This window comes from Trachypithecus francoisi, unplaced genomic scaffold, assembly GCF_009764315.1.
Source record: "Trachypithecus francoisi isolate TF-2019V2 unplaced genomic scaffold, Tfra_2.0 Lachesis_group5, whole genome shotgun sequence".
In the NCBI taxonomy this organism is placed as follows: Eukaryota; Metazoa; Chordata; class Mammalia; order Primates; family Cercopithecidae; genus Trachypithecus; species Trachypithecus francoisi.
The window spans coordinates 32,829,754-32,853,731 of NW_022681470.1; the positions used below are offsets into that span (position 1 = coordinate 32,829,754).

The following is a 23,978-nucleotide window of genomic DNA, read 5'->3' on the forward strand; positions in this document are numbered from 1 at the left end:
TATCTCGAGTCTCTCCTAGCTTCAAAATATTATAATCAAACCTCATGTGAAAAACAGAACTATCAAAAGAATAAAATAAATGGTAAAATAACAATAATCTTGCCTTTGTAACCCAAAATCAATATGCTAGCTTCCTCTGCTCTGGTCAAACATAATATGCTTTCTCCATTGGTTCTTTTTATTTGATTATATCCTCTATATATTCTATCTAACCCTAAAAAAACATTCAGAAGCGTAGGCTATCTTTTACTTCCTCTATCTTGGCATTTCTATCTTACCATTTCATCATTCCTATCTCCCTCCCATCTTTAAATAAGCCCTACATAAAAAACCATCAACAACTGAAAACCACATGACATATATACCAACTGTACACATTACGATTTACTTTTTGTAAATTCTTTTTCTCTATTTCTACTATAAACATGTTTAGTCCAGGCATGGTCACTCATGCCTGTTATCTCAGCACTTTGGGCGGCCAAGGCGGGCAGATCACCTGAGGTCAGGTGTTCAAGACAAGCCTGACCAACATGGTGAAACCCTATCTCTACTAAAAATAAAAAAATTAGCTGGGTGTGGTGGCACGCTCCTGTAATCCCAGCTACTTGGGAGGCTGAGGCAGTAGAATTACTTGAACTTGAGAGATGGAGATTGCAGTGAGCTGAGATCACACCACTGCACTCCAGCCTGGGTGACAGGGTGAGACTCTGTCTCAAAAAACAAAAAACAACAACAACAAAAAAATTATATTCTTTCTATCCTATAAAATTTAAGAAATTGAGATTACTAATTAGAATGGTTCTATATGCAAATATACAAGATGATTAATTACTTAGTACTGAAAGAACCTCAAAGGTTAAAGCATGGGAGGTACTCTTAGAAGTACACAGTTGGCCGGGCGCGGTGGCTCAAGCCTGTAATCCCAGCACTTTGGGAGGCCGAGACAGGCGGATCACAAGGTCAGGAGATCGAGACCATCCTGGCTAACACGGTGAAACCCCGTCTCTACTAAAAATACAAAAACTAGCCGGGCGAGGTGGCAGGCGCCTGTAGTCCCAGCTACTAGGGAAGCTGAGGCAGGAGAATGGCGTAAACCCAGGAGGCGGAGCTTGCAGTGAGCTGAGATCCGGCCACTGCACTCCAGTCCGGGTGACAGAGCGAGACTCCGCCTCAAAAAAAAAAAAAAAAAGAAGTACACAGTTTGGATTTTACCCATAGAAGTGAATGGCCTGACTCTGGGCAAGAGGTTAATCTTACTTGGGCTCTAGCTTCTCCATCTACTAAATGATGAAGACAAATCAGAGAAGTTTGAGATTTAAATAAGATAATGCAGCCGGGCGCAGTGGCTCACGCCTGTAATCCCAGCACTTTGGGAGGCTGAGGCAGGCGGATCATGAGGTCAGGAGATCGAGACCATCCTGGCTAACACAGTGAAACCCCGTCGTCTCTACTAAAAATACAAAAAACTAGCCGGGCGAGGTGGTGGCGACTGTAGTCCCAGCTACTTGGGAGGCTGAGGCAGGAGAATGGCGTGAACCCGGGAGGCGGAGCTTGCAGTGAGCCGAGACCGTGCCACTGCACTCCAGCCTGGGCGACAGAGCGAGACTCCGTCTCACCAAAAAAAAAAAAAAAATAAATAAATAAATAAGATAATGCATGTAAAGTTCACAGTATGATGCCAAAATACGGTAAATATTCAATAAATTTTAGTTTCTTTTATTAACAAGATTAGTAACATAAAACTTCACATTTTCAAAAATAAATCATATGAATCTGCCTACACAGAAGTCTTCTTTTTTTTAAAGGCATAGTTAATGGGTACAAACACACAATTACATGAAAGAAATAAGTTCTAAGGTTTGACAGCAGACTAAGGTGACTATAGTTAACAACAATATATTGTATATTTCAAAATAGCTAGAAGAGGCCAGGCACGGTGGCTCATGCTTATAATCGTAGCACTTTGGGAGGCCAAGGTGGGAGGGTCACTGGAGCCCAGGAGTTCAAGACCAGCCCAGAAAACATAGTGAGACCCCGTTTTCTACATATAATTAACTGTGTGTGGTGGTGCATGCCTGGGGTTCCAGCTACTCAAGAGGGTGAGGTGGGAAGATCACTTAATCTCAAATGGTCAAGGCTACAATAAACTGTGATCACATCCCTGCATTCCAGCCTGGGCAAGAGAGAGGCCCCGTCTCAAAAAAAAAAAAAAAACCCAAAACCAAAACCAAAATAGCCAGAAGAAATGATAAATGCTCAAGGTGATGGGATAACTCCCAAATACTCTGACTTGATCATTACACATTCTATGCATGTAAAAAATATCACAAGTATCCCCATAGACATGTACAAAATACTATGTATCAACGAAAAAATAAAGTTAGATGAGTGACAAAAAATATAGCACATAAAAAAAAAAAAAAAAACTGTTAATTGTGTTAACAATTCCTATAGCAAAACTGAATTACAAAAGAGCCTTTAAAGAACTTAACCATATAAAGAATTCAAATGTTCTTGTCATGAGTTTATTTAGATAAAATGTAACCATTGCTTGCCTTTCCTATAGAGTCACACACTGGTATGACAAGACTGCATGCTATTTTCAGTTTACTCCATCCAGAGACTAATAGGACTGAAAGTGAGGTAATGCAATGCATTAAAGATCTCTGTTCTTCCTACTAATGAAACTCAACCCCCTAGCGTTTGTATAACATTAATAAAATCGTGTAGTTGCATATTTAGAGGCCTACAGAACAGAACATTTCCAGCTATACATTTTTACAGATTTATGATTCAGAATTTTGTGACTGTAAGCCAAAAAAATGAATACTGGTATCTCAGTGTATACAGTGATATAATTCTACATTTCATATATGTTAAAAAATGCTCATCAGTTTATTGCAGATAAAACTAAGCATTAAAAATAGTATCTTATTAATGATTACAGAATATGAAACTTATTTTCTAGTAGTTTTTAATTTAATTCACTAAGAAAAAGGTATAATACAGACAGCAACAGAAAAATCTGAATAATAAAATCCATTAATTCTGCTTTATATCATACATTCATACATTCATACACATACACACACACACACAGAAAAGAATGTAGCTGGGCACGGTGGCTCACGCCCGTAATCTCAGCACTTTGGGAGGCCGAGGTGGGTGGATCACAAGGTCAGGAGATCGAGACCATCCTCGCTAACATGGTGAAACCCCGTCTCTACTAAAAATACAAAAAATTAGCCGGGCGTGGTAGCGGGCGCCTGTAGTCCCAGTTACTCGGGAGGCTGAGGCAGGAGAATGGCATGAACCCGGGAGGTGGAGCCTGCCATGAGCAGAGATCACGCCACTGCACTCCAGCCTGGGCAACAGAGCAAGACTCCATTTCAAAAAAAAAAAAAAGAATATTAGAAAGCACTGACAGGGCTGGGTCCCTCTTGACTCTGGTGCTATACTACTACTTAACTCTTGATTCATCCACAGTCACTAGATGGCAATAACAATATCAATAATACCAATTACTGAGGGTTTACTATGCACTAACCTAAATAAACTTCACAGCTCTAATGTAGATAATACTATTATCATTCTCATTTCTCAAGTAAGAAAACTCGAGCACTGAGAGATTATATATTTGGCTCAAGATAACAACACTGGGTAACAGCAATGTTATTATTCAAACCCAAGTAGTCAAGTTCCAGAGTCCACAAGAACCACCATGCTATATAAACTACCTAGGCACTTTATGTTCTCTAACTGAAGAACAGGAAAATCCTGGATAAGCCCCTACTTCATAGACATATTTTAAAGAGAAAAATGAAAAACAGTAACCTATAAATATAAGACAGAATCATGTATTTTTCAAATAAATGTCAATAAAATTATAAAAGTTATACTAGCTTAAGAAACCGCGGCAGGTGGATCATCTGAGTCAGGAGTTCAAGACCAGCCTGGCCAACATGGTGAAATCCCAACTCTACAAAAATACAAAAATGAGCCGGGGGTAATGGAAAGTGCGTGCAATCCCAGCTATCAGAGAGGCTGAGGCAGGAGAATCTCTTGAACCTGGGAGGAGAAGGTTGCAGTGAGCCAAGATCACACCATTACACTCTAGCCTCGGTGCTGGGTAACAGAGCAAGACTCCACTTCCAAAACAAAACAAAACAACAACAACAACAACAAAACACTTAATAAAGACATCAAAAGATGTCAAGGAAAAAAATTTTCAGGGTAGTAAGTAAAACTGATATAGGAGTAATACACTTTAATCAAAAGATAATAAAACAGTTCCTAATCTTCTTGCTGGTAACAATGAGAAGCTTTGCTAAAATAAGTAAAAACAATGTAGCTGTTAATTTGAGGTATCAAAGAAATTCAGTTATGCCAGTAGATGTCATATAACTATTTTCACCTACATTATTTTCCTTCAAAAGTAAAGACATATTTCCTAACTAGAAGGTAAGATTATGAAGTCAATTTCACATATGAGGTATAGTATAATGAAGAGGTAACCAAGAGAAAACAATGGTTCACTCTTGGAAAAATAATAGGCATATTGATTTTAGACTAGCCTTTCATACTGAAAAAGAATGGTTTAAATTTAAATTATTAGTAGATATATTAGCTAATTAAATTATAATGAGAAATTTTAAATCAATGAGCAAAAATAAAGCACACTGAGATCGTTTTAGGATAAACGCACACAATAAATATGGAATTACAAATAAAGGAATCAAAGAGAGTCCAAAATGCCATATACTCACATAAAATTAGACTATTATCATTTATTTTTTGCTATAAATGTAAAAGAGAGAAAAAAGTCTACATTTAAATAAATAAATCAAATGGAGCTACAAATAAAACTTGTTCCTTTCCAGTGTTCTACATATAGTTACTGAACCAGTTTCTCCAAAAGAAAACACTAAGAAGTAACCTGAAAATACTAAATTTTAAATAATTTAATATTTTTAATTTAATTTTAAATTAATAATAAATCCCATTTATTGGGCAACCAAAATTGTTGTGGCCCCAATTTTGCAGAGACCTCCAGCGATACTAAAAATCATTCTTCATGTTTTTTCTTGTTTTACTCCATATACCCTTTAACATTTGACACAAGTAGTCAAATATATCACCCAAAATCTATGCGACTAATCTGTCAACAACAATAATGGCAGCAGCTAACATTTATTGAGTTCTTACTATGTACCAGACATTATTTTCATGTCTTTATATGTCATTTGTTTATGATCTCACTCTGTCACCCCAGGCTGGAGTGCAATGACACAATTCCACAGCTGGAATACTACTTTGACAGTTGCAACATATAAATGCAGTTCTCCTCTAGGACAGTATTTCTAAAATAGATTTCCTGATTTTGATGCAAAATCCAACTGAAAATTAAAATGAAATCTTCTTTCATTGCCTGTTTGGGAACAGACAATACTAAACTCTTCTCATGGTATCTGAATTTCAAGGACACAAGTTTTGTATAAATAAATATTGGTGATGACAATGGCTTTTTAAGCAATAAATAGATTTTTCGCAATATAGTTTGGCCTTAAAAAAAAGTTTGGGCTCAGAAAGATTATATAAGACCTAAAATTCAAAACTCTGAAAATCAAATGCTTGTTTGCAACCTATTTAAAGGTAAAAATAAAAAACTTGGTCTGAACACATCTGACATCATGTCTCAATGTTGAAATACTAATGTGCTTGATTATGGGAAAGTCCCTCTTATTCTTCCATCAGCATTATATGATAAATGGCATACGTACTCTGTTACCTTTCTAAAATCGGTAAAGGCAGGAAAGGAATATGACTATACTCTGATCCAAAAGATTTCCAAAAACGTTTTGGGAATTTATATATCATACAAATTTAGGTTTACTTAAGGAATGCAAGGTTAGTACAACAACAAAAGTACTAGGGATAGAGTACTTATCTATGATTTCTACAGAAAAGACATGGGGCAATTTATTCTTCAAACAACAGAAACTATCACAGTGTTTTAGAACCCCAGAAAAAAATTTACGCCGCACCCTCTTGTCTTTTAATTAGTATATGGTTACAAAGAGTCATAGTTATATAATGCATACGGGGACTATAGAACCTAATATTTATATTGCCTTTTAAAATGTTTAATACATAATAATTCTGAAACTGAAAAAGGAAAGCAAAAGAGCAGCTCATTTAAAAGTTTTCTTTGTAAGAGGAGTTTCCTTAGAAAGAAACTTACTGCTAGCAGATATAAAAAGCAAGCAGTAAGGAAAATTTCTAAAAGATGGAACAGGTCTGAGTCTATTGCTTTATTACTTTTGGAAGTCAACTACTTCGGTTGGTAGAATGCGAAAATAGACAAAAATAAGCTCAAAGGAATAAGACCAACAAGACTGATATGCCTCCAACAAAATGAGTGAAAGTTTCAGTTCATTACACAAAGTGGTATATTTGACTAGTTTGTATTCTATTACTACTTTCCAACAAGTTGGAGTAGATTACAATTTATTTGTAATTCACACAGTAGAAATTTTAAATTATCAGGTGATATAGTTGATACAATCCACCAGGGTTCTTTTAAAAAAAGAACCTGCTTAAAAAAAAAAAAAAGATAGTTCTTTTAAAAAAAGAACTATCTGAAATAACATCAGAATTATTCCAGAAATAAGTAGAAGAAGCATTCCAAAAACAATTAACTAAAAATTCAAAGATTGGGGGATGTGGTGAATGGGAAAAATATGATGGGACTTCGGTAGGAGAGAGAGCATGAGCAGCAGAAATGGTAAATGATAACAGCACATGAAACTTTACATTTGTATACGGCTGTCCTTATACCTAAGCAAAGCTGTGCAGCTTTGGTTTCCCTAGGTACCCCCACGTCTGATCTCCTAGAATCAAACTACATCTATAATAATTAAAGGGGTAAAAAGTTTCCTATGTGACTCTAAATGACTCTAACCCGAAAGGACAAAAAGCCATAAACATGAGGCTTTGATCACAGCATACAAACGGAATTAACAGGGAATGGCTGGTATATACCAACAATTTGTTTCCTTTACAGAGACTTGATTTTAACTTTTCTGGCCCTCTCAAGCCCAGAAACTTTACCTGAGGTATTTCAAAGACATTATAGAAGAATGTGTAACTTTACAGAATAGAGTAAAATAATTAAAAATCTTTACCCCCATCCTGCACAAAACATGAAATATGCAGTTATAAAATGTTTGTGTTGAATATTTGAACTTTCTCTTATAAAAAGGAAAATAAGCATGTCAGATTTAAGGATTTATTTAAGCACATGTAAGTAACACAGGCTTATCATCAATTACTAAATCAATTTTCCCATATTTTCTAAAGTAGCATCTCTGCCACGCCCCAACCCCAGGCCTGCATTTGAATCTGAGATCTAACTCAAACCTAATCAATCAGATTTTTAAAATCTGCATTTCAAATAGGAGTCTTGGTTGACACTCATGAACACTGCAATTTGGCTTCTTCACACCTCAGATTTCAGAATCTAAACGAACTTTTAACATATTTGTCAGGCAGTGATTTTAGATCTTTTTAATTTTTTTTTAATTTTTAATGTTTCTGGGTACACAGCAGGTGTATATACTTACAAGGTACATGAGATATTTTGGAACAGGCATGCAACATGTAATATCACAACATGGAGAATGGGGATATCCATCCCCTCAAGCATTTATCCTTTGTGTTACAAACAATCCAATTATACTTTTATATTTAAATGTACAATTAAATTGTTATTGACTATAGTTGCCCTGTTGTGCTATCGAATACTAGATCTTATTCCTTCTAATTAATTTTTTTTTTTTAATCTATTAAACGTTCCCACTTCCCCAGCCCCGTACTATCCTTTCCCAGCTTCTGGTAACCATCTTTCTATTCTCTATCTTCATGAGTTCAATTGATTTTTAGATCCCACAAATAACTGAAAATATGTGTTGTTTATCTTTCTGTGCCTAGCTTATTTCACTTAACATAATAACCTACATTTCTATCCATGTTGTTGCAAATAACAGAATCTCATTCTTTTTTACAGCTGAATAGTACTCCATTGAGTGAGTATGTGTACCACATTTTCTCAATTCCTTCATCTGTTGATGGGCACATAGGTTACTTCCAAATCTCGGCTATTGTGAACAGTGCTGCAACAAACGTGGGAACGCAGATAACTCTTTCATATATGGGTTTCCTTTCTTTTGGATATATACCCAGCAGTGGGATTGTTAGGTAATACACTACTATTTTTAATTTCTTGAGGAACCTCCAAACTGTTCTCCAAAGTGGTTGTACTAATTTACATTCCCACCAGCACAGACAAGGGTTCCCTTTCCTCCACATCTTCACTAGCATTTGTTACTGCCTAACTTTTGGATAAAAGCCATTTTAACTGGGGTGAGATGATATCACATTGTAGTTGCGATTTGCATTTCTGATGATCAATGAGGTTGAACACTTCTATATACACTGGTTTGCCATTTTTGTCTTCTTTTGAGAAGTGCCTATTCAAATCTTTTACTCATTTTCAAATGACTATTACATTTTTTTTCCTATAGAACTGTCTAAGCTCCTTGTATATTCTGGTTATTAATCTCTTGTCAGATAAGTAGCTTGCAAATATTTTCTCCCATTCTGTGGGCTGTCTCTTCACTTCATTGATTGTTTCCTTTGCTGTGCAGAAGCTTTTTAACTTGATATGGTCCCGTTTGTTCATTTTTGCTTTGGTTGCCTGTGATTGTGGGGTATTACTCAAAAACTTTTTGCCCAGAGTTTCCGCAATGTTTTCTTGTAGTAGTTTCACAGTTTGAGGACTTTAAGTCTTTAATCCATTTTGATTTGATCTTTGAATATGATGAGAGTAGGAATCAAGTTTCATTCCTCTGCACATAAATATCCAGTTTTCCCAGCACCATTTATTAAAGAGAATGTCTTTTCCCCAATGTATGTTCTTAGCACCTTTGTCAAAAACGAGTTCGCTATAGGTGTGTGAATTTGTCTTGGGGTCCTCTATTTCTATTCTGTTCCATTGGCATGTGTCTGTTTTTATGCCAGTACAATGCTGTTTTGGTTGCTATAGCTATACAGTATAATTTAAAATCAGGTAATATGATTCCTCTATTTTTGTTCTTCTTGCTCAGGACAGCTTTGGCTCTTCTGGGTCTTTTGTGATTCCATATAAATTTCAGGATTTTTTTTCGATTTCTGTGAAGAATGTCATTGGTGTTTTGATAGTGATTGCAATGCATCTGTAGATTGCTTGGGTAGTATGGACATTTTAACAATATTGATTCTTCCAATCCATTAACATGGCATATCTTTCCAGTTACTTGTGTCTTCTTCAATTTCTTTCATCAGTGCTTTATAGTTTTCATTACAGATACCCTTCACTTATTTGGTTAATTCCTAAGTACTTAGTTTTATTTGTGGCTTTATAAATAAGAATATCTTTTTATTCTTTTTCACATTGTTCACTGCTGGCATACAAACATGCTACTGATTTTTTGTATGTTGACTTTGTATCCTGCAACTTTACTGAATCTGTATCATTTCATTCTAATAGTTTTTTGGTGGAGTCTATAGATTTTTCCAAATATATGATCGTATCATCTGCAAACAGGGATAATTTGACTTCTTCCTTTCCAATCTGGATGCCCTTTATTTATTTCTCTTATCTGACTGCTCTAGCTAGGACTTCCAGTACTATGTTGAGTAACAATGGTGAAAGTGGGCATCCTTGTTGAGTTCCAGATCTAAGAGGAAAGGTTTCACTTTTTCACCATTTAGTACAACTAGCTATAGGTCTGTCACATATGGCTTTTATTACGCTGAAGTGTGTTCCTTTTATAAACAATCTATCAAAGGTTTTTATCATGAAGGAATGTTGAACTTCATCAACATCACTTTGTTTTTCCTTTTCTTTTTTTTGAGACGGAGTCTCGCTCTGTCACCAGGCTGGAGTGCGGTGGCACAATCTCGGCTCACTGCAACCTCTGCCTCCTGGGTTCAAGCGATTTCTCCTGCCTCAGCCTCCTGAGTAACTGAGACTACAGGTGTGCACCACCACACCCAGCTTTTTGTATTTTTAGTAGAGACAGGGTTTCACCATGCTGGCCAGGATGGTCTTGATCTCTTGACCTCATGATCCGCCCGCCTCGGCCTCCCAAAGTGCTGGGATTACAGGTGTGAGCCACCACGCCTGGCATCAACATCACTTTTTAGGTATCAACTGAAATGATCATTGATTTTTATCCTTCATTCTGTTGATGATTTTAGTTCTTAACAAGAACCCAAGGATATTTTATAGAAATCCTGAAATGCCTACCAATTAATCATAATTACTACAGTTTTTGAGTTAAACAGTGTGATGATTATAAATTATTGGAATCAAAAAGTCTATTTACACCAAATTTTAAAGAGAATAATCAATTCACCCACATATCTTATTTTTCCTCCTAAGAATATGTAACCATGAGAACAGGGTTCTAGGGTCTGTCATATTCATCAATATATCCCAGTGCCTAAGTGTTTTTTACATTTTTATTTTTAATTGACATAATAATTGTGAATATTTATGAGGTATAAAATATTGTGATCTCTGCATACATTGTGAAATGATCAGAGTATAGCATATCCACCACCTCAAATATTTGTGAGGACATTTAAAATCCTCTCTTTTGCTATTCTAAAATACACAATTCACTATCATTAACTATAACCACCTTGTTGCACAACAGAACACCAGAACTGATTCTTCCTAACTATAACTTCGTACTCACTGACCAACTTCTCTCCTCTCCCCATCCACTTCTAATCTCTGTTAACCACCATACTATGCTCTACTTCTGTGAGTTCAACTTTTCTAGATTCCACATGTAAGCAAGATCATATAGTATTTGTCTCTCTGTGCCTGTCTTATTTCACTTAATATAATGTCATCTAGGTTCATTTGTGTTGGTGCAAATGACAGAACTTCCTGGGTTTTCTTTAAGGTGCAATAGTATTCCTGTGTGTGTGTGTGTGTATGTATATATACACACATACAACATATGTTTTAAATCCATTCATCCATTTACATAAATACTTACATTGTTTGCATGGCTACTGTGAATAATGGGACAAAGAAGATGGGATTTTTTTCATAGTGATTTTATTTCCTTTGAGAATATTCCCAGTAACGGGATTGCAGGATCGTATTTTTATTTTTAGTTCTATTTTTAGTTTTTTGAGGAACCTCCATAATGTCTTCCAAAGTAGTTGTACTAATTATAATACCACCAACAGTGTATAAGAGCTCCCTTTTCTCCACATCCTCATCAACATTTGTTTCATCTTTCTGATAATGGCCAATCTAAGAAATGTGAGAAATTAATGTGCATTAATTTGCATTTTTCCGATGATTAGAGATGTTCAGCATTTTTTTCATATATCTGTTGGCCATTTCTATGGCTTCTTTTGAGAAATACCTGTTCAAGTCCTTTACTCATTTTAAAAATAGGTTGTTTCATAGAGTATTTGTATATTTCGTTCCTTGTATATTTTGCATGTTAGCACCTAATCCAATATATGATTTACAAATATTTTCTCTCAATAATTGGGTTCTAACACAGTGTTTTATACATGCCTGGTACACCTCAAATACTGGTTGAATGACTGAAAATAAATTCTTCAACTATTCTAAAGAAAATTACAGTTTTAAGAAACGTTTTCAGAACTTACTGAATTTCTATTACCTATCAATTTTAATAAGAAATTACAGGTGTATGAAGAGTATCCCCTACGTTATTGCCATGCAAGTTTGTTTCCTGTGTTTTGTGTTTGTTTTTGTTTTAGTTCACAATCAAGATTCCTTAAGATTCTTCAATTATTTTACTGACTTTGGCATCAAGTTCAACTCCTTGGCATGGTTTAGGGTCAGAATTAAGTCAAGTAACCCTTAGTACTCACAAGAATAAAACAATCAAATGGTTTTACTACTCTCACATAAAGGTAAGCTTCATTAAAACACAGCAAAACATCATGTATGTTCAAAACTATCCAATCCAAGTGTAGTTGAAATTTCTTAAAAATCCATCTATAATCACCTAACCTTGAAGATTTGAGAAAAAGTATTAGCCTGTGTACAGATAATTTCCTGTATTGTCATAAGCTTCCCCTTAAGGATTAGTTCAACTTGATCATAAAAACATTTCATTTCCTGCATTAAGAAGAAAACTTATCAAATAAAGTTGTTGAACCAATAACAGTTGCCAAAAAGTACTAAGAACTTAAGCATTAACATGTGAAGTGGTAGATGACAATGTCAGGGGTAATAATCCAGCCAAAGACTCACTATGCAAAAATAGGGAAGATGGCTCACTTTTCATCTACTAAAGACTCATCCCTGTCCTCCATACCCATCCCAAGCATATATTCTTTCAATGACCAGAGATTAGTATAATTGCACAGAGTGACAAGAGTAAACTAGAGGAATTTCTTAATGTAGTCCAGAAGCTATTATGCAATATTGTTTAAGTATCATTAATGTATTCAAATTATAAAATATATGAATTCACAAGGTATTAGATCACTACCCTACATATATATTTTTAATGTTAAATATTCCTAGCCTCCATAAAATGATTCCTTGCTTTTTCCTATTATCCCTATACTTTGATTCATCTGGAACTTTGTCAAAATTATAGAAACACAAATAAAAGGTATGCTTCAAAAATGTTTGATGGAGTAAATAAAATCAAAAGTGTCTTATATAAGTCTTACCTACATATTTTATTCATAAATCTCCTTCTTCCTCTAACACAGAAAATAGGCAATTCAGAATTTAAACTAATGCATTCCTGCATGACAATATTTTAAAAAATGAATTAAACTTTCAATCAACAGCAATTTCTTATCAGTAAAAGCATTTTAAAGATAAGAGACTATAGATCAAAAAATTTTATTTAGTACTTGTATTTTGTACTACATTTACATACTATCTTAGAAAAACAAGACTTATTATGCAAATTTAACTCCAGCAACTACCTAGATCTTATCAAGCATACCCAGCTGAAGGAGATAGAGAAGCTTCAACTAATACAACATTTTTCAAACTAAGTTCTCTGATGTTCTGAACACACAGAAGAGACTAATAACTCACCATTCCAAAACTGCTTAAAGACAAAGAATAAAGCAATTATGAGATAATTATTTCTAAGAGAGAAATCACATCAATAAGATACATTCAGAAATTTAAAAGCAAAGTTACTGCAATGGCTTTGACGAGGATTTAAAATCTAATGAATTGTATGCCAATGTTCCTCATCACACCAGATATACAGCTAACCACAAGAGGGTAATACTAGGTTTATACTAAGCTAATGGCTTCATAGGCTTGATAATAAGTTATTTAGCAGTGCTTTCTATTCAATTACACAGAATATTAAAGTAAATAAGATTTAAAGAGCCTAACATCCACATTTGTTAGTCCATGTAGAGTCCACCCAGTTTACGCTCTCAAAAATTCAGAGATAATAAAGCCTAGTCTAAGTATGTTTTAATCTAAAAAAAATAGCACTGTCCTATTTGCCAGGAAGAGAACCTAACAAAAATGTTTTGCCGTATTATTTAAATAAAGTCTGAGCTAAAAAGTTAAAAAATGTCTAAAAAATTAATAATACTCTAGAAGGGCAATTAGGATATATATCCTCACAATCACCTTCCTATACAAAAGAACCAATTCCACTTTGCAATAAGTAAAAGAGACTATGCTTGCCTACCAATCTCTAATTTACTCATTATTTGACACACACAACTATGCAACAATAAAATGTAAACTATGGTTTATACTGAGAATTGTGAAGACTTTCTTCCTTAGAATTTAAAACAGATTAAAAAGGTTCTAAGTATAGCAGTCATAGGTCTGATTGATTATATGGAAAGTTTGAAATGGATGAAAGCTTAAAGGTTAAAAAATTCAACTGATTTTTATTTTTATTTTTTAAATACCTCACCTCAATGAAGCATAACTGATAGCTTTTATAGTAAAATTAAAATAATTAATTTACTTATTAAGTATACTAAATGTCATGCTTCAGTAAATTCACAAATTGAAAATTAAATGACATTCTAGGTTAGGTATATATTTACTCAAAACCTTATATTTAAGTCCCTATTATACATAAATACATAAAAATGTGGAAGTATAAGAAAAAAACAATATTCACAGGATTACAGTACAGCATGGAAAACATGTATTTTTTCCAAAGTAATACATACTATAGAAACAGGATCAAAATAAGTAGAAATCTTTACAAAACAAGTGGTTAATTCTATCTCCTGCTTCCTTTTCCCTTCCCTTAAGTTTTTAGGGAAAGGGCATCTGAAAAAAGAATAGAAAGACCTCACCCCAGGTTTGGGGTCTTTGGGGATAGTTACCTACAAAGAACTCAAACAAATTTACAAGAAAAAAAAACAATTCCGTCAAAAAGTGGGCAAAGGATATGAACAGACATTTCTCAAAAGATGACATGCATACAGCCAACAGACACATGAAAAAATGCTCATCATCACTGGCCATCAGAGAAATGCAAATCAAAACCACAATGAGATACCATCTCACACCAGTTAGGATGGCAATCTTTAAAAAGTCAGGAAACAACAGGTGCTGGAGAGGATGTGGAGAAATAGGAACACTTTTACACTGTTGGGGGGATTGTAAACTAGTTCAACCATTGTGGAAAGCAGTATGGCGATTTCTCAAGGATCTAGAACTAGAAGTATCATATGACCCAGCCATCCCATTACTGGGGATATACCCAAAGGATTATAAATCATGCTGCTATAAAGAAACATGCACATTATGCTCATTGCGGCACTATTCACAATAGCAAAGACTTGGAATCAACCCAAATGTCCATCAGTGACAGACTGGATTAAGAAAATATGGCACATATACACCACGGAATACTATGCAGTCATAAAAAAGGATGAGTTTGTGTCCTTTGTAGGGACATGGATGCAGCTGGAAATCATCATTCTCAGCAAACTATCACAAGAACAGAAAACCAAACACCACATGTTCTCACTCATAGGTGGGAACTGTACAATGAGATCACTTGGACTCGGGAAGGGGAACATCACACATCAGGGCCTATTACGGGGAGCGGGGAGCGATGGCATTGGGAGTTATACCTGATGTAAATGACGAGTTGATGGGTGCTGACGGGTTAATGGGTGCAACACACCAACATGGCACAAGTATACATATGTAACAAACCTGCACATTATGCACATGTACTCTAGAACTTAAAGTATAATAATAAAAACAAAAAATAAATAAAATCAAAAATAAAAAGAAAGACCTCACCCTAGGTTTCAGGTCTTTGGGGATAGTTACTTAACAGTTCAATCCAGGAGAAGTTTCTAGGCAAAAGCAACAGTATAAGCAAAGATACCCTAACATTCTGCTTTGAGAGTTACATACAATTTTAAAGCACGAAAACAGTAGGCTGGGGCTAGGTAATTACGGAGGGTCATGCAAAGAGATGGATCTAAACCAATGTACATGATAGGCAGCTACTGAAAAATTTTAAGCAGGAAAGAAACATCATATTTCTGACAATAACACATAAGAGGATAGGTTAAAAGATTATTGCTAGATTAGGTGATGCTAAGGATCTAAACAAGGCAGAAGCAATAAAACAGGGTATGACAGAAGCAGTAAAACAGGATATGACAATTATAGCTAATCAAAGTAGGTAGAATATAAAGTTCTGTGGGGGACTGGGAAAGGGAGGGAATACCATTATCTGGCTTCTGCTTTTCTTTTTTCATTTAAATACATAATCTAAACATAAACCCAGAATCTATGTAAAGGATTCAGTGACCTGACATATAATAAAGATAATCATTACAGAAAACTAACGAATCTAGAAAAGAACTTTGTAAAGTAAGCCTGTTTAAAAGAGAGATCAAAACTTTTTAGTGAGGAATAAGAACAAAAATTGTCTGGCATTTAAATAATAATGAAGCTATTAATTCTGAAAGAAAAATGATTAGTAAAATTGCAACTACATGCTGCTGCTTAAAGAAAAATCAAATATTAATAGTATTATAAAAGATAATATTCATGTCAGCATGTCTGATTTCAAATCGTAATCTTAAGGATCATTTTCACTCAAGAGTATTTAAGGGCTACATCATTTTTCCCAAGTGCCTCTCTGAAGCCTTCAGTGATACTCAAATCACTTGTTTACAGAAAACATCAAAACACTCTTGAAGAAAATACTGTTTGCCTATTTTCGCTTCTTGAACTGTTAACCCATATAACTCTGCTAGAATCTAATTTAATGATAGCTTTGCAAGCATTTCTAGCAATTCTCCAACATTTTCATAAACTTCACGAAATCTAGTATGTTTTACAAGATCTGCTACTTTATTTTACAATACAACCACTCTTACCTCTTCCATCAATAAAATCCTAATGCAAACCAATCTCCTCTCTTCTGACTACTACAATGCTTCCTAACTTTTCTCCCTAGCTTCCAATGTCAGGGGGTTGAGAGGGACACTGGTAGTATCTTCTCTGTCCTCCACACAGGAATCCAAGTAAACATTTTAAAATCTAAATCAGATGCTGTTTAACACCATCCCATAACTTTCTATCATAATTAGTCTTTACTTGATTAATGTGTCAACTTAGATGTCACCTCCTTGGAGAAGCCTGGCTATGAAAACTAAAACAGAATCCTCTTGCAAACCCCTACCATGCCTAATTATTCTTCCTAAGGTAGTGCAGTCATGCATCACTCAATGACAGGGACACATTCTGAGAAATGTGTCATTAGGCAATTTTGTCATTATGTGATCACAGAGTATACTTACACAAACCAAGATGGTGTGTGTATGTATGTATGTATATACATATACTCACACAGATATGTATGTACATATATACATACATATATGTGTATACATATGTGAATATATATATGCAAAAAACCAATGTCCCAGCACCATTACTGAATATCAGTCATTTCCCCTACTTGATCTGCAATGCCAATATCAAGTGTCATATATTAGGTCTCTTTATGTGCTTATGAGATCATTATTTTCTTATGAGATCACCATCATATATGCAATCCATCACTGACTGAAACGTCATTATGCAGTGCATGACTGTATTATGTTATATACTACTACTATGCTATACATTAGCCCTTTTAGTATCTCCTCCAACCTCCATATACACATTCCAAAAGGTAAGTTCCAAAAGGACAGGGACTTTGTCAGCTAGATCCAACACCTAGAATAGCTCCTAGCACATCAGAGGTATTCAATAAATAGAGCAATTAAGTAAATTCACTATACTGTCACAAGTTCATAAAATCCAACAATCAATGACAGACTGAGTAACAAAGATTTGGAAACAACATATACAAAAAAAAAATTTGCTACTGTTAAACAGAGAGGAATAAGACAATGGGAATGAATTATTATTAGTGAACTTTTTGTGATATGTCAACTTTTTCTTCCCTGTATGTACTTACATAATAAATATTCCATTGACAAAGATCCTGTGCATATCAGAACTGAATTCTAGGCTTAAAGATAACAATATACACAGACAAGTCATTCTCAAATGTTTCAAAGAAAGAAAAATATAGAAGAAAATCAACTGAATTACACAGTTAAAATAACACTAGAATCAACCAGAACTCACAAAGATTCTCCATACTATAATTAATGGGAAAAATGTCAAACCTCTGAATTCTCCTTAACTAGAACATCCCTGCACTCTTTCTGTACACGATGTACCAAACTAGATCCACAACAGCTTTCCTAAAGTGATAGCTTCTGAAGGTTATTATAATCTACCATAGTAGAATTGGACTTCCTGAGAGTCCACATTATCCTAAAACTATTTGTCTGTTAAGATTCCATTCATCATTATCCTAAGCAGAGGGTGGATTTAACAAACCAAAAATACATGATTTCATGTAAAACTGTTCTTAGTTTGAACATTTCAAGCATAAAAATTCAAAACTCAAGACTGAGATAGTACATATTTCATGAGATACAATTTTGAAGCTAAAAGGGAAACACACACATTCACTATATTTTACAAATAGCGACTACTAAACAAAGCCGGGCATTATTCTAAAATCTTGGGAAATGGTCATGACAAATATAACGCCATTCTAATATAACATAGAGAATAATTAATTAAATTAATAACAAGGAGTTATAAGAAAATATCAAGGAAATCTAAACTAATAGATCTGTCTATTGCCCTCATTTTAAATGTGGGAAAAGTGATCTGCCCAATAAAATTTAACAAGTTAGGGGGAAAAGTCCAAGGTTTTATCTTACCACGTTTTTCCCTAATATTACCACTTCATGTTCTCAAATTTAGATTTTTTAATGTCATCTGACTTTAATTCACAAGATATTTAAAGCTATCATTACTTTAAGAAAGTCATCAAACTTTTAATCCAACTGTGAATTCATAACATTATAGTATTCTACTCGCTAACTCTTCCTGGCATGAAATTCATCGCATTAAGGAAACAGAAGGGCCATATGAATCTCATTTCTAGATCATGACCAAAGTAATTTCTCAGGGGCTTTATACACTGCATGGAAAATGCTCCTAAAGAACTAGACCATATGCACATTTTGTAACATGAATTCTAATCAATTGCAAGTGTGAAGCTTGTACCTGTGTGATGGAGAAGGAGCTTCAAATTGAGGCACTGTGCTATCCTCACTGACAGGAGAGTATAAGCCACTCATTTCCTGAAAATAAAATTATTTGAATTATAGTAGACATTTCAAATAGAAGATATATAAATCAAAAAGAGGCATGATATATTCCTTTCTATTCCCGGGTTTTCATCAGTCCCCATTTGTCTCAACATCAAATTTCTGAAGGCTTCCTCTCCACAGAATACAAAAGAAAGGACATGTGAAAAGTTAAGAGACAAGCCTTTTCTATGGTACACAATCTTAAAGAACTATAAATTGTTTACTAAATATTGTTCATCATTAATGAAGCCACCAAATGCAGAAAAAGATAAATGTAAATATTTTAAATGACATGTACATTATACTACGTGAATAGTGAACTAGTACATCATTAATTCAGGTGATTATCTATTGATAAATACTAAGATAAATATCAGAGTAAGATAACTGGATCATCAGGTTCAACTCTTGAACACAAAAGCACAAAAAACACCCAGAATATGTCAAGTCTCTGCTTTATATATATATATTCTCCACAAACATTAAGATTGAAATATTAGCTTTGTTTAGTAATGACTTAAACTCTAATTTTCGATCAGTAATCCAGAGGAGTAGGCCTAATCAACCATTATATAAATTTTGCCTTTCACACTGACAGTCTAGCTTCCTTTTTTATGTAATTTTGATTAATGAAAAAACAGCAAATTTTAAAATGCCACTAAAGATGCATCATCAGATAGAATTATTTCTGGCTAATCCAAGCTCAGCTCAATTATACAGTCAAGTAAGTGACATAAATGTGTAACAACTTAAAAATGCCACAGAGGATACTGAACATCCACTAAATATTAAACCCATTAATCTTTAACATGTTCTACATATCAGCAAAAGAAAATTATAACACATATAAATAATTAAAAACACAAACTAAATTTTTTAATAAATACAGCCAAAGGCAAAAACTTCAAATCATAATATCCTGTAAGACTCCCAAGGATCCTCCCATAAATTTCCTTAGGTAAACTATATTAAACGTAAATTCCCAGAATATTGGTAATGTATTCTTATATTTCTTTTAATTAACCTTAACTCCTAGAAATGCGCAGAGTAGGTATGTAAAAATTGTTAATAAAAAAAGCATTTTAGTGGTAATAATTGACAGTTTTAAGTTATGATGGCACTCCAAGAAAACTAACGTTTTTTTTTTTTTGTCAATCTAATAGAGAAAAATTATGGCAATAAAACATTGTAAAACAAATTTAGACTACATTTTATCATCAAGTGTTGAGAATTTTTTTTTTTTTTTTACAAAAATTCATTCTCAATTAAAATGAAAGTAACTGTTGTTACTTTCTTCATAACTAAGACCAATCCCATAAACTTAACATGGTAACTTAATGGAAAGGTGACAATTTCATGAAATTGAAAAATTGCTAAGGATGCGAGAAATTCTTGATTCCTTACTTCCACTCTCTTAATATCCTCTTCCAAAACACTTAGCTCCTTCTGGATCTGTTCCAGTTGCTGCAGATTAAATAGAGAGAGAGAGACAAAAAAAAAAGCCTAAGCCAAACCAAAATGGCATCACCATGATCATAAAATAAATTTACATAAGGAAAATAATTTCTATCAAACTGGGCACTAATGGCAAATTAACAGGAGGGATAACCACCAACAAAATATAGCTAGAAGTTCCCATTTTTAAATGCAATGGTAGAGAATTATGTGAAAACATGATGTTGTACTTCTTTAATACAACAGTTTGATTTTACAATAAAAATATGAGAGATGAACGACAGTGACTTAAAAAAACACAAGACAGCCAAAGAACTTTCACATTACCTCATTTAGTTGTTAAACAGAAAAACTCAGCATGTCAGTTGTTAATCACACTTTTATTTTTTTTTTTAATTTATTTTTAATAGAGATGGGTTTCACTATGTTGCCCAGGCTGGTCTCCAACTTTTGAGCTCAAGCAATCTGCCCGCCTCAGCCTCCCAAAGTTCTGGTATTACAGACGTGAGCCACTGCACCAGGCCTTTAATCACACTTTATAAATAAACATTAGTCTGACAGAGGTTAAATCCCCTCACCCAAAAGCAACCACAAGTCAGTATCTTAACACCTCCTTCTTAAGGGTTTTAAAAACATATCTGAGATATTTTATGTTTTATATCTTGTCTGTTAAACCATAATAATTTTCCATGCCACTAAAATGCAAACATTTAATTGCTGAATAACACTAAACAACATATTGAACCATTCCCTTTCTCATGAGAGATTTAAGTTGCCGGCAAATTATCATATATTATTCTGGAACATATTGGTCTTTCAGATGTCATTTCATTTTCAGATTTTATTAAAAGGTTACTTCAGATTTGATTAAGAGAGTATTAAAAATAAAATGATTCAGTCAAAAGAAAACTGCTTTCCAGAAACACTATACCAATTTAAATTTCTATCAACAATATGTGGTTGTCTTACTCTAACCTGGATATACTGAACAAATTTATAAATGTAAAATATTAACAACTAATGCTTATATATTACTGATTGCCAGATGTGAAAAATGAGGCACAGAAAGGTTAAATGATTTGTCCAAAATCATTCCGTAAGTGACAGAACTGGAATTCAAATTAAGGTAGGCTTCTTGTTACAGAATTCATGCTGTTAACTACTATTCTTTACTACCTACTGAAAACAGTACCTTATTATTAACTCATTTCTTTAATGACTGATAAGGGTGAACAGGGTTTTTTATAGAGACTTATTAGCATTAGTATCTTCTGTGGCAATACAGGCAAAGTTGGCAATATAATAACTTATTCATTCAAATATTTACCAATTCTAGGCACCTTCCTAAGTATTGAGAAGAACAGGATCTAAAAACAATTGTAGCCCTTACCCTCACTGAGTTCAGTCTAGGGGATATGGCAAACAAGAAAGCCAATAGTTGAAATATTATAGCAAGCATTATGATGATGGTATACAACGTATTAAGGGAATATAGACCACATCTAATGTAGAGCTGGTAGGGTAGGAACAGGACTAGATAACTAAAATTTGATTGAAAATTAAATCAGAGGTTGGGCCTTAAAGGACTAACATAATTCTGCCAAGTAGAAAACAGTAAGGCATGACACAATAAGCAGACTAAATAACAACACATGTAAAGGTACAAAAGCTATGAGAAAGGTAAATAATAAATCTGAAGCTAAGGCAATAAATGAAATTGCTTAACTTCAATCAGTATAGTCAGAAGAGATAAAAAACAAAACTGGAATGGTAGAAAACACCAATGTCGAAGAGATGGGCAAAGGAAGAAGCAGCATTAACTATCAAGAAGGGCAAAGTCGCAGCCAGAAAACCAGGGGAAATCACAGTACTAATGGAGAAATCAAGGGTGAAAGAGTGATTAGCATTTTCAAAAGCTTTCAACTCATCTATCTACTTTAATAAACTTCCTACCACCTTAAAATATGTCACACAATGTCACCTTAACTGAAACCCTGCTCACTCTTAGAGACACTGTCTGTCCTGAAACTCTTTTGAATAATGGCTGCTCAACTGATAAAGCCTCTGAGGCCCCAGAGTTTACAAGACTTACTAATAGATAGGAACTCACTATTTCTACTGCATTCCATGGTCATTTCCAACAATTAGTATTCCACCCTAAAAATAGTTTTCCACCATAACATAAAAACCACTCTGTCTAGCTCATACCAAGCAGCCAAATCCCTGTCTACCCACTTGAGCCATCTATAAACATCCCAGTTATTCCCCACCATCCCTGAAGCCTTCGGGTTCATGGACATTTTCAACTCCAGCATCCAGTGATGCTGACCTCTAATTCAGCAAAACACTCCCATGGTCATCTCTTAAACATTTTCATTTAACTACCTTAAAATGTTCCACTCTTGAAATTTTTATTTAAACAAATGCTTTAGTATAAGAGGTCTTTAGTATAATTGCTTTAAAAAAATACATTTAAAAAGAAGAATGAGTATCTGACAAAGGTCTGATATCCAGAATCTATAAGGAACTTAAATAAATGAAAAACAAAAAACAAACAGCCCCATTAAAAAGTGGGCATAGACATAAACAGACAATTCCCAAAAGGCAACATACAAATGGCCATCACACATGAAAAAACGTTCAACATCACTAATCATCAGATAAATGTTAATAAAAACCAAAATAAGATACCATCTCACACCAGTTAGAATGGCAATTATTGAAAATGAAAAAACAAACAAAAAAAGAGATGCTGGTGAGGATGCAGAGAAAAAGGAATGTTTATTCATTGCTGGTGGAAATGTAAATTAGTTCAGCCACTGTGGAGACTGGAGTTTGGAGATTTCTCAAAGAGTTTAAAAGAAAACTACTATTCAACCCAGTAATTCCATTATTGAGTATATATCCAAAAGAGAATAAATCATTCTCCCAAAAACACAAGTGTATTTGTATGTTCATCATAGCTCTATTCATCACAGCAAAGATTCATCATTGCCCATCAACAGTGGACTCAATAAAGATGTGATACACAGACACCAGAGAATACTATACAGCCATAAAAAAAGAACAAAATCATGTCCTTTGCATTAACATAGATGAAGCTGGAAGTCATCATCCTAAGTGAATTAATGAAGGAACAGAAAACCAAATACCAAATATAATGTTCTCACTTACAAGTGGGTGTTCAACATTGAGTACTCATAAAGATGGTTACAACAGACACTGGGAACCACTGGGGTGGTGGAAGGGAGAAAGGGTTGAAGAACTAACTATTGAGTACTATGCTCACATTTCTGAGTGACAGGGTCAACTGTACCCCAAATTTTAGCATCACACAATATATCTACATAAGAAACCTGTATATGTACTCCCTGAATCTAAAAGTTGAAATTATATTTAAAAAGAAAGTAAATATCTGTATCAATAGCCAAAGATAGCCAATATTACTTGTATGATACATAAATAACTGAAATCAAATTAATTTTTATTCTGCTTTTGAACTTGAAATTCCAGAAAAATTTCCAAAGTCACCTGAAATCTCAAAATATTAAACTCTAATGTCTTCTCTGAAAATAATCTTCCATCTCCTAGTACCTCAAAGCTTTCACTGGATAATATAATTATTGTTATATATGGAGGCTACTATATATATAAGGTGAAACTCATAAAACTGCCAATAATAAAACAATTTTTACTTCAAAAACAGCAATTTC

General features: G+C 34.1%; 1 protein-coding gene across 13 annotated transcripts in view; it reads right to left on the reverse strand.

Annotated features, from left to right (window-relative positions):
* COP1 (COP1 E3 ubiquitin ligase) overlaps positions 1 to 23,978 on the reverse strand; it is a 267,302-nt gene that overhangs the window by 168,285 nt on the left and 75,039 nt on the right. For 8 of the 13 annotated variants that reach the window (XM_033198882.1, XM_033198872.1, XM_033198870.1 and 5 more), the window contains 2 exons: positions 20,215 to 20,274; positions 18,725 to 18,801 (listed from right to left, as the gene is read on the reverse strand). The exons of 1 other annotated variant lie outside the window; for it this stretch is intronic. In XM_033198882.1, coding sequence (XP_033054773.1) covers positions 18,725 to 18,801; positions 20,215 to 20,274 — 137 coding nt within the window. The remainder of the gene's footprint in view (positions 1 to 18,724; positions 18,802 to 20,214; positions 20,275 to 23,978) is intronic. 4 more of the 13 variants (XM_033198877.1, XM_033198875.1, XM_033198876.1 and 1 more) reach the window with 1 other exon arrangement.